This window comes from Corella eumyota, chromosome 7 (assembly GCF_963082875.1).
Source record: "Corella eumyota chromosome 7, kaCorEumy4.1, whole genome shotgun sequence".
NCBI classification, from domain to species: Eukaryota; Metazoa; Chordata; class Ascidiacea; order Phlebobranchia; family Corellidae; genus Corella; species Corella eumyota.
Window position 1 is genome coordinate 12,398,129 of NC_137496.1, and position 12,546 is coordinate 12,410,674.

The 12,546-nt window shown below is 26.9% G+C and overlaps 1 protein-coding gene across 4 annotated transcripts; it reads right to left on the minus strand.

The window, feature by feature from the left end:
- Positions 1–55: 55 nt before the first annotated feature.
- On the minus strand, positions 56–12,456 carry LOC145759162 (uncharacterized). Of its 4 annotated transcripts, none has more exons than XM_082572924.1 (26): positions 12,349–12,456; positions 11,378–11,547; positions 11,137–11,267; positions 10,608–10,664; positions 10,184–10,288; positions 9,441–9,560; positions 9,152–9,232; positions 8,383–8,502; positions 7,641–7,694; positions 6,867–6,926; positions 6,352–6,525; positions 5,983–6,141; positions 5,669–5,773; positions 4,505–5,290; positions 4,193–4,351; positions 3,954–4,070; positions 3,805–3,856; positions 3,519–3,664; positions 3,197–3,322; positions 2,477–2,574; positions 2,212–2,400; positions 1,898–2,127; positions 1,719–1,804; positions 1,522–1,582; positions 1,378–1,443; positions 56–1,249 (listed from the first exon to the last, which is right to left on the minus strand). In XM_082572924.1, the coding sequence occupies exons 3-26, from the start codon at positions 11,140–11,142 to the stop codon at positions 1,170–1,172; spliced, it is 3,237 nt and encodes a 1,078-aa protein (XP_082429050.1). In that variant the 5' UTR covers positions 11,143–11,267; positions 11,378–11,547; positions 12,349–12,456; the 3' UTR covers positions 56–1,169. The 4 variants fall into 4 exon arrangements, 3 of the variants coding, with proteins under 3 accessions (XP_082429050.1, XP_082429048.1, XP_082429049.1); XM_082572922.1 differs by having other exon boundaries at positions 1,719–1,807; XM_082572923.1 differs by lacking the exon at positions 11,378–11,547 and having other exon boundaries at positions 1,719–1,807; positions 12,349–12,455.
- Positions 12,457–12,546: the final 90 nt, after the last annotated feature.

Genomic DNA, 12,546 nt, shown 5'->3' on the forward strand with positions numbered 1-12,546 from the left:
GTTGTACGTTAAATATAATATGTGAAACAATCAAATTACTTACGTCATATTTTTATAACTCAGACAAAAGTTTACTATTTATTATAATGCCAGATTTAACCAACAAACTTAAAATATTAAATAACTAAATTCAAATAGTCAGATTCATCATAAGACTTCAGTAATGAAGGCTATGGTAGAATCTGTGGTGACCCCAAATCAACAATAAACAAGTAACCTAACCAATAATCAATAAATAACTACATAAACAACAGTTCGAATTTAAATAACCCCTACACTACCAGTTGTTTTTGCCAAATACAGATATTGCAATAGTTTAATAATAGCGACGCCTGACTAAAGCCTATAAATAACCTTCTATATTCGATTAATAAGGCAAAAGAGAGCATATTAATAATGGCTACCCTATCACAATTAAATTCATTCTTTTCTAAGTATAGTTTTTAAAACGAAATTAACTTCAAAATCTATTAAAACATGCACAATTTTAAGTTCTAAAAACTAACAAAAATCTATCAGTGCAAATAGAAAAAACCGTTAATATAAAATGTTTACAAAAATGTATGCAACTATTTCAATAAGCACAACTTTGCCGTATAAAAAATTCAATAAATAGGGGCATAAGTTTGATTATACGAAAAGAGAACTTGAAAAGACAAGGTCCAAAAATCTCATAAAATTACCAAAAAGGCAAGGCCTAAAATCCTAGGAAATAAAAACAAATCAGAAAACAAAGCGGAAAATCTATCAAAAAAAACAACTAAAAAAAGCAATGCATACAATCTTAAAGAATTAACTAAAAAAAGCAAGTCACAAAATTTCTCTTACAGCAAGATTAAAGGTTACAAAAACATGTTATAAGTGCTATGAGTAAAATATAAAAATATGAAGAAAAGTGTTAAATATAACTGAGAAAAAAAATGTTGATTACAAAAGTTAAATAAAAAAAAGGTAAAATTTAAATATGAATTTGACATAAAATTTAAATTGCATAATGTGCTTGTATAAAAGATAATAAATAAAAATAGGAAAAATTATAAGGCAAGAATAAGATTTGAACTCTTCAATTAGTTACTAGAAAGAAAAGACAGTTAACTTACTTAACTCTTTTTAAGTTGTAAGTAACTAGCAAGAGCCACAATTACTATTTAAGTATAAAAAGTTTGTAACTAATGAGAAAAATTATATTCTTCAATTTTTTTAGCCAACACATTACTTTTGTCGATCTTGGTGTCTTTAAAATGGATAGCTAAAAAAAAGTGTTAAATATAATTGAATACCATAATTATTAAAAACTAGGTTTTTATGTTGTTAGGAACTGTTTGTACCACCACATTTAATTATTAAAATATGCATTCCTACACAAAAAAAACATACCAGTAGATGTTAATTTTACTGTAGAGTTGTCTCCAATGTTAACCTGAAATTTTGGTCCTAAACTTCCTAGACAAACAATTTAGAAGTTAGTCATGCATTGTAAAATCTTGAAAAATAAAATGTTGGTTTAAACACAAAACTGACCTTGTGGAGGATTAGTAGAGGTTGGAAAAGGTCCGGTGGAAGTAGATGGAAGACATTCACCCTAAAAACAAAAATATTCAATTAAAACAGTAAAAATTGTATAATACAATTAGCAAGCATTTTGTGCACCTTTTTCAATTTTTTATTAAAAGATATAATAAAGGACTATTTTAATTAAAATATTTTTTTTAGCTTACTGCATCTTCCACATCACTGGTCTGCTTACTAGAACCCTGAATTTGTTGATCTTTTTTAGGCTCAGTATTTTGTGTTTTAACTTGTTCTTCTAAACAAAATTGTGTACTTATATATGATACTAATAAACTTATTTTCCTAACATTTACTTCATTTAAAGTTTTGATATAAGGACACAAACCTGCTGGTTGTCGGGGAATTTCAGGAAATAAAAATTGTCCATCATCAACTTCTTTAGTTGTAAGATTTTTAACCGAATAAGTAAATAATTCTTCTGATGGGCTTCTATTTTCAAATCCAGGTTTGGAAATTATGCGGATTACATCAGTTAGATTAACTGTGCTCTTATAAATTTTTGAAGAAGTTTCAAAATCCTTGTGGGAAATTGTGAACAACACCTTGTCAATTTGCCTAAAAATATTAAGTCAGAATTTAAATAATAATGTTTTAAGCCTAAATAGTATGGTGAAGTCATAAAAACCATGAACAATTAACCTTATAGGAACAATCACAATGAAAACTGAACTTCCATTTGATTTAATGTTATCTTTGTTGTCCATAACAAACAATTTTAAATTTGATTTTTGTTCATGGTAACAATCAAATATTTTATCTTTTTGGGGATTTTCGTTCTTGGCTTTATTTTTGTTCTTTCCAAATATCCAATCCTTTACAACCCTAAACCTTTAACATAAAAAGCATTTAAATAAAAATAATTTTACAGACAGTTTTTTTTAAATAAAACATATTTATTATTTACAAAGATAAATGATGAACTTGAAACTGAATTGTTCGAGAATCTCCCAAAATAACTTCAGCGATATCTTCCCAAACTGTTCCATCCTGACTTACTTGAGGCTTAAATAATAACAAAAACATATTAAAAAAAACTTGATTGCAAAATAGACTACACCCAATGTTATTTTTTAAATTATTGAGGTTAAACTAACACATGTTTTTATACCCAATAACAGATGAAAATTACAAATTTGTATTTTTTTTTATATCTTTATCCTTGATGTGAAAAGGTCAACTTACAATCTAAACACATCACCTCAACCCAGTCTCAATTGCCTTTTGCAGTTTGGCTCATCAGGAGTTTATACCGTGTATAGTGGCTAACTCAATGGCACTACAGCACAAGAGCAGTGAGAATCAAACCCAGGACCTCATGTAGTGTTGCAAGTGTTCTAACCACTACACCACCTTACATGTGATCGAAAATAATAAATTTGCTAGTTGAATAAAGCATTTTTTTTATTCTTTCTTAAGCTACTTTTATTAATCTCTTATTTTAAAAGTTAACAGACAAAAACTTGAATAGATACAAACCCTAAATGAAAAACAGAATCTTATTGTTAAAATACTCAAAAGTTATCCTGCTAGTCTTTTACTTAAAGCAAATTGATTTTGACAAAATTTTACTATATATGATAATTTCTAATTCCATCCTAAACAAAATTTACAAAAACAAAATTACCGAGACTACACAGGTTCCAGTTGTTGAGTAAAATGGGGTGGAAAGAGATATTGTAACTGGAACCTTGAACTTTAATCCATGTGGCAAGCATTCAAATTGAGGAGTCAACAAATATGTTGGGTTTTTCTTAATAAAAATTAGTACTGTACATTAGTTATTGATAGTTGATAACCAATTTACAGTTTTGTTTAAAACAAACATAGGTACAAATAAATACATAAAAATACTGTTATTTTGAACAAATTATTTACTTAACCACTAATAAAAGTAAATAAAAGTTTTAGCATGCAAAAATGTTTAACAAATTCGTAAAAGCAAAAACCTTGGTTGGGAGAGTAATATCATTACAACATTCAACATGGTCAGTAATTTGAACATCCTCATCAAGTGCATCTTTAGGAATATCAATGTAACATCCTGATACTTCAACTCTGCCTCCTTTTACACCAACTATTTGACTTGTAGTGTCTTTATAACAATATGATATATTTTTATCCTAGTTTATCAAAAAAAAAACTGTAAACAATCAATAAAAACCCAAATTAGAAAACTGATTAAATCAATAAAACTAAAGATAAAAATTAAATAAAGTATTATGGCAAACTTACCAGATATATTCTCATATATAACTTCAATTCCTGATGCAGTTAAATCTTTAGCCTTTAAACAATAAAAAAAAACATTTGAATCATATTTGAATTATTTAATGTTTTATACAATAATTTCACACATAAAAAGAACCTAGTTTTTTAGTTACCTGGTTAGTTTTTAGTGTTACTGGTTTGGTTAATGATTGATCAGATTGATCTTGTGCGATGGAATATTCTTCTGGCAAACCAAAAACTCCTCGTATTTTAGTAGTCGGTAAATTTAGCTGCATAAAATATTATACAACACATATTACATTTCTCATAACATTATTTAAAAATGCCAAATTGTATCAAAAACCTAAAAATCATAAAATTAAGCTATAAAATACAAAACCTATTTACAAACCTTTGCATTCTTATATCTTGCAACTCTCAGTAATTCTCGTCCTTCAAAATCAACATCACAACCATAAAGATACATGTAAACAATTTTGTGCAAACAATCACACAGCTTTGTAATGTCATCAAGTGAGAGTTTGTTGTAACTTAGGTCCATAAAACTAACCTAATATTTAGTAAATTTGTAAAATTGTTTCATTACAAGTACTTACTAAAAAAAACTAAATCTATAAAATAAAGGATTGTTTAAAACTAATTTTTAAATATCTTAACTAATTTAAAACAAAAATTGTACAAGAACAAAAAAGTATTTGTTTACCTTTATGCTTGATTTTTCTTTTATTATCGGAAGAACTTGGTGAGAAAACATTGCTAAACTGTCATCCCTAAACCTTGGATGTACTTCTAACTCCACTGGTTTAATTGAAAGTTGAAGGATTTCAACGAGACTTGTAACATCATTGGGATAAAGATCATCATAGATACCCACGTTTGAAGGTAAATGTTCAATAACCCAATCTGCAAGTTCTCTTCCGTATTCTTTTGTTAATTCATATAAAGAAACAAGATTTAGTGAATACTCTTGCTCTAAATAATAACTAAGGTAGTTAAACAAAATATTTCTCTTTGGTGCTAAATCAGTTTCTAAACCCAACATCTTCTTTACCTTCTTTGAGTTTTGTTCATTACACAAACCATAAAGAAATTTGCACACATTAAACTTGAAAGTTTTTGTTTTTAAATCTTTCATTAACCAGGTAAATGTGGATTCAAACTCATCCAGAGAAAGAGGTTGAATCATGTAAACTGCACAGAGAAAGTAATGCCAATCTAAATTTGAATATTTCATGTGTTCTAACCCTTTAAATAGGTTTTGTCGAGTTTTAGCATTTTTAAAATGTTTAAATCTGTTAGAAATGTTAAATTTTTTCAGTCCAAAGTTTTCAAATACAATTTCTTTTTTCATTATTCCGTTGTAGGCTAATTTAGTCAACTTGGTCAACTCCTCACTGCTAGTCTGCCCAGATTTAAAGCAGTCTTGGGTAAATGTCAACATTTTACTTGTCATTGTAGTTGTTAAAAAACAATCATCAGTTTTATTTGCCTGAATAAAATAATCAAATTTCATTTCCACAGTTTTAAAACATAAAATTGAATTTCGACCCAAATTTTGACAAAAAAGTTAAATTGAATTTTAAAAAGTAAGGCACCTTTGGATAATTTATTATCTGCTGTGTTGTTATTGTTAATATTAATATCATGACATTATGTTGCACACTGTATTTTTTATTACTAATAATGTAAGTTACTTAGCTTTTTGTTGTTTTTGTTAAAATGTTGGGTTTAAACCCTTTTACATTTCAAATATTTAATATAGTAAATGTAAAGTGGTATAAAAATAAAAGTTGTAAATAAACTGGTATAGTAAATTATTGTTCCATGCTCTCTCTCTACATAAAAGTTTAGCAAAATTTTATATTACCTGAGTAGATGTTAGCTTAACTATATCAGCAGTTAGTTGATCAGATGGTTCTTGTAGGTTTAAATAATCTTTAGGTAAACCATGAACACCTTCTATTTTAGTTTCCTAAAAAAATTAGCATTTTAATAACATTGATCTTTTATGTGTAAGTTACATGTAATTCTAAAATAAGTTGTTTTATCAGCATACGTTTAATTAATTAAATAAAATTTAGCACAAAAATAGTTATTTAAAGCTAATAGTAAATTCAAAATAAATTAGGTTTTTGTAAAATTGAATTAGTTTGCCTTAAGTTTGTTTACATATTTACAAACCTTTGCATTCTTATTTCTTGCAACTCTCAGTAATTCTCGTCCTTCTGAATCAACATCACAACCATAAAGATACATGTAAACAATTTTGTGCAAACAATCACACAGATTTGTGATGTCATCAATTGAGAGTTTGTTGAATCTCAGGTTAATGGAACAAACCTAATATTTAATAATTTATTCAAAACAGAGAAATACAAACAATGAATTCCAGTTTACTCACTTTTATTTTGAAATATAAAAAAAATATTTATATTTAAACAAATAGGTTATTTAAAATACCAAACTCTATTTACATTATTAAATTTAATAAAACACATTTAAATAAAAAAATGTAATTTCACGCTACAAATAACAAAAATATTTGTTTACCTTTATATTTGATTTTTTTTTTATTATTGGAAGAACTTGGTGAGTAAACATTGTTAAACTGCCATTCTCAAAAGTTGGATCATCTAAACCTAACTCAACTGGTTTAATTGAACTTTGTAATTTGTCAACAAGTTCATCGACATCTTTTGGATAAACAACTCCATCAATTTCAATCTATAAAAGTACAACATGTGAGTAACATATTTTATAAAAATTAGTTTAATACTTTTAACAAATTTAATTTTTATTTAATAACCAACTTGAATTTACTTATTAAAACAAGTAGAAGGTTGGTTTGTTGTTATTGGAAGTTTAATAATTTATTGTTATAAATATAAAATTTAACACAAAAGTTATTCCAATTTGGATTAATTTTTTAAGTTTGATTTAAATTTTTAATTTACTATGACAAAAAAACTTGATTTATGAAATAACGCCTCTTAAAAAGACAAAGAATATAATTTTAATAGATGTTATTATAAAAACAGGAAAAAAAGTGATGTTGTAGTTCTTACATTAAATCTCCATCTACTTGAAGTTATTTGTATAGGAGAATGGGTATCACCAAGATAGTACTAAATATTAAATATAAATTATATATGATTTGTATAAAAGCTTTTATTATAGTAAAATTTTTATGAGTTTTAGCTGGCTTAAATTAAGATTTATAAATAAAAAGATTTGTATAAATTCAAGAAATATATATCAAATAATATAATCCTAAATACGGAAAGTATGCAAAAAATTATTAATTTACTCTATAGTAACAGGGTGTAAAGTTTTTATTCTAAGGCCTAGAAAAACTATACTACATTTAGCGAAACACAATAAAAACATTGTTATCAATTAAAATTAAACAAAATAAATTTCAAACAAGGCTGTTTTAAAAATTAAATGCAAGTCCAAAAGAAATTAAAATGAACATAAATAATTCTATTTATTAAAAAAATTAGTAACATGGCGTACAATGTAATTATTGAAAAGATAAGTTTTCTTGCATAATATTATTTTTCTAAATATTAATAGAAGGTTTAGTTTGCGATGGTTTATGTTAATTATGCGAAAAAGATTATGTTACAATTAATTAGTCTTAAAACTATTACAATTTGGGATTGCCTAAAAATTCTACAATAAATTAAGTTAAGGTAATTATCTATTTAAGTTGGAAAAGACTTTTAAAGTAAATAGTAAGTTAAGCTTTAAATTTAATAATTAAAAAACAAGCAATTATTTTAAATATGTTTAAGTTTATTAATTAAACAATCAAAATATTTTAATTGCTTTCTTACCTCACTTTCACTATCACTTTTAGACCATTCCATAAATGAAGAAGATGGAAGAGTCTATTTAATAAAAAATTACTAACATGGTGTTTATTGTTAGTATGGAAAAGATAAGTTTCTTGCATAATATTATTTTTTTGATTTAGTTATACAAAGAAATTTATGTTTTAATTTAAATAATAAAATAGCTGTACACAAAACTATATCAAAATCCAAGATATTTACAAATGCCTTAAACTAAACCATGCCTTTTATAGTTGATTACCACAAATAAAGAATTGAAAGTTGATTACCACAAATAAAAAAAAAAAAATTATATATAAATAAAAAAAGTGTAAACTGACAAATAATATAACTAATTCCACCGTTTAACTAATTAAAGTTTGACCAAATTTTACAGAAGAAGGTTGAAAAGTGGTTTTCATATTATTTTGCAATATTCAGGACGCTAATAAAAAGGATGCTGCCTTAGCTCTCGAAAATAATTTTTTGTCAAGTATTCCTACATACTAAAGTAAAGCAATAAGGATCAACGTTACAATGCTACTGAAAGTATATTATTTGTTATATAGCCTATACATAAAGTGTTAGGTAAATTAACTTTCGTACAATAGTTTAGTGGTTGTAGTGTCATAAAAGCAGTGGAAATTAAACCAATAACCTTATGTATTCGAGCCAAGTGTTGCGACCACTACACCATATTTATTTATTTTTAGCAAATTTAGTTTGCAATTAACATAAAACTCACATAAGCTTCAGGTTCAAATGTTTTGTGACTAAATTCCTTTCTTTGTTCCATAGGTTCAGTTGTTCCAGCTTCATCCAAAATCTTCTCCTTTAAAGTAACTGAAACATTTTCGTCCAAGTCCTGCAAAATCATAAAATTTGATTAACATTTTAATATACTTTGTTAATTAAAATTATTTAAAGTAAACAGTTGTTATTGCATGATGTATATTTACACAAAAACTCATGCGAGCTTGTACTACAGGTAGTAGTAAACTAATAAATGTGGGAAGTTGGAGGTGCGGTAAAGATCGAGGCCATTTGTAAAGGTTATCAAAAAATCGCTTAATGCAGAAATGGGTGGAATTTTTTTTCCCTAATCTTCCCTTGCGTCTTATAATCGATTTTACATGATTGCTCAACCTTTATAGTGAATCCTACATCATCCCTTAGCTCTTTAGGTAAATACCAAATTTATCCCATACAAAATAATTTCATTCTGTTCCGCATTCCGCAAATTTTTGTTAATGTTTACATTTGGTCCCCATCCCCTATTTTAGTATTGTTAATATTGGTGTCTCGTTATTTAAATTCAATTAAAAAAAAACTTTTTTAAAAACAGATCAAACTGTCAAGCTGTTTGAAAGTAATAAATAATGACAGACAAAAAATTTTAATTATTTACATTTTTGGAGTGGTGTTGTTCACATAAATTAATATTTTAGAAGATTGCAAAGAAATATGTTTTTTTTGTTTATTAACTTTGTCTTAAAAGTTTTATCTAAACTTACGGAAGATATATCAAATTCTTTCTCCCACTTTGTGGGTTCAGTTGTTTTATTTTCATCCAACTTTTTTATTGTCTTTAATTCCTATACACCATAAAAAAACAGAATATAACATTTTTAAAATAATTTTCAACTTGATTTATATTATTTTATTTGTACATTAAGTGTAAATGGTAATTCTTCATACAAAGTTTGTATTGTTTATAGTGCCATAAAAGAGCCTAGTTTTAAAACTATTACACCATGCTGTCTTTCTTTAATAAATTTATTTTGCAATTAACATAAAACATACATAAGCTCTAGGTTCAAATGTTTTGTGACTAAATTTCCCTTTTCGCTTTATCGGTTCAGTTGTTCCAGCTTCATCCAAAATTTTACCCTTTAAAGTAACTGGAACATTTTCGTCCAAGTCCTGCAAAATCATAAAATTTGATTAACATTTTAACACACTTTGTTAATTAAAATTATTTGAAATAAGCTGTTGTTATTGCATAATGTATATTTACACAGTAACTCATGCGAGCTTGTATTACAGGGATGTACTAAAATATGAAATGTGGAAAGTTAGAGGTGCGGTAAATATTGAAGCCATATGTAATTGTTAACAAAAAATCGCTGAATGTAGAAATGATGATTTTATTTATCCCTTGCGTCTCATACTTAATTTTGACTTATGTCAAAGAAAAATAACATGTCAAAGAAAAATAGGTTTAGATAACATTTTGCAAAAACTTTTAAAGATTATTTAATTTAAAAATAAATAGTGTTACATTATTGACAGTAGTTTAAATTACAATCCAACAATAAGGTTATTAAAACAAGTAGAAGGGTGGTTTGTTGCTATTGGGAGTTTAATAATTTATTGTTATAATGAGAAAATCTAACAGAAAAGTTATTCCAAATTGGATTAACTTTTTAAGTTTTTCTTTTTTCATGTTAAAGATTTAGTTTTATCCCAATTTTCAATTTTAATTAACATGATCTTTAATAAGATAAACATGATAGTTACCAAGAGTGTAGTTCTTAAGAGCTTACATTTGATCGACGTGTTGTTTGCATGGAAGAAGATTCTGCTTTCGGTTTAAAAAACTCCCAAATTCGTTGAAAAAAACCTTTTTCATTTGGTGGTTTCACGATGTTCTTTAAACATAATAAAAAATTTAATTTTTAACAGAGTCTAATATACAACAAAAACATACTATTGCACTTGTTACAGCACCTTAAATATAAAAAAATCAAATATTAAAAAATATATAAACATATATGCCACATTAAAAAATAATTATGAGAACTGATAATTTTAAAAACATTTCATTAAAAACAAGAAGTTTAATAATATTTTCAACTTTTTAAAACTAAATTTTTCCTAATAGTGTCAAATATTGTTATAATTAACACAACACTTAAAAAACAAAAAAATTATTTTAAGCAATTAAAATATTTCAGTTTGTGTCCTTACCTCATCTTCACTTTCACTTGAATTTTTGGACAAATCAGAAAGAGAATGTGAAGAAATCTGTTTAATAAAATAACAAAACTATAAGTTTATTTTATTTTTTGTATATATCTCATCCTCGATGTGGAAAGGTTAAATGCGCGATTTAAACATAGAGTAACATCAGTTACCCTGACCCGGTCTCGAGTTGACTTTGGCAGTTTGGAACAATATAGAATATAATTACCCAAAAACTACGCTACTGATTAAGTGCTTGCTTAGCAGGAGTTTATACCAGTTACAATGCCTTACTCAAGGACACTTCAGCATGAGAGCAGTGGGAATTGAACACAGGACCTTATGTAGTATAGGAAGTGTTCAATTACAAAAAAGAATAGCCTATGCAATAGTTTTTTTGCGTTACATTATTAGACCCAATTTATTTAATATTGGCCACCACTATGATAATGGCATAAAAAATCTTTAAAATTTTATCAACTTTTAATTTAAGTTAAAAAAGTATATATATTAAATATAACATATATGCACTTACATCCATAGTTGACTAAGCTGTTGTAAACTTTGATAAAATTTGTTGAATGTGGGACACAATTTTGATACTTTGCTGCTTGATGTGGAGAAATACAGTATTAACTTTCAATGCCAAAAGGGATGCGGGATCGACTGTAAAGTGCAAATATTAATGCAGACAATGTTTAAAAATTCTGTTTCTTTTTGCAATTGTTGTTAACTTTTACGTAACGCCTCACTATAATTCTTTTTTTTATATATACCTCAATGGTGTGAAGGTCGACTTCGAGTTGTCAGATAACTAAACTGCAAGGTTCACACCGTTAATAGCACCTTACTTAAGAGTGCTACAGCATAGAGACAGAGAGGAACAAACTTAAAACCTCATGTAGTGTAAGAAGTGTTCTGACCACTCCACCATGCTTGTACATTGCTGAGAGATATGAAAAATGGTAAATGCAGAGGAAATCAAGCAGGATTGACTTTTAAAATTTATAAAAATTTAACCCCGTTATCAATCTGCGTATTTTTAGTAACAATACATACGGACCAACTATATGTCACTTATTTTGCAGTTTAATGTTTGCTTTCAGCATTATCCTGCATACTGCGTCTTAGTACTATCCATTTTGTATGTGTGTATAACTGCGTGACGGTAATTTTGTTTAAAAAAACGAAAATTGGATTTTTATGTTTAACGAACTTATAACTAACTATTCAAACTTTTCCGCTTCACTCGTTACCATAACAACACTCTAAGTTTAGCAGTTACGCAAATCTAAACTCAAAAACTCGCTCAACTGCAAGAATGCTGCCCAGATAATGTCGACTTTCTGCGTGTTATCCCCAAAAAATGTCTATATCAACATCGCTACAGCAATTGCGCTGAGCCTAGCTAAGTGTAAACGACCTTTGTATTACGGGGTAGTAATAAAATAGAAAAAAAATTGCTTAATGCAGAAATGGGTGGAATTTTTTTCCCTAATCTTTCCTTGCGTCTTATAATCGATTTTTCATGATTGCTCAACCTTTATAGTGAATCCCACATCATCCCTTAGCTTTTTAGGTAAATACCGAATTTATCCCATACAAAATAATTTCGCTTCGTTCCTCATTTCGCGAATTTTTGTTAATGTTTACATTTGGTCCCAGATCCCCTATTTTAGTATTGTTCGAATCGATGTCACTATTTTAAATTCAATTAATATCAAATTTTTATTAAGCAAAAACTTACATTCATGATTTAAGAAGCTATTCGTTCGTCGACTGATATACTTTAAAGTTTTTCTGATAAAAATCACAGATATTTTAAGTTAAATCTTCTAACAACCAAACTCCTGTTACTAAAAAATAAAATATTGTTAAAATTAATTTGATTAAAAAACAATCATCAGATCAACCGTAGGCGTTGTGTTTGTCTAACTACTATAAA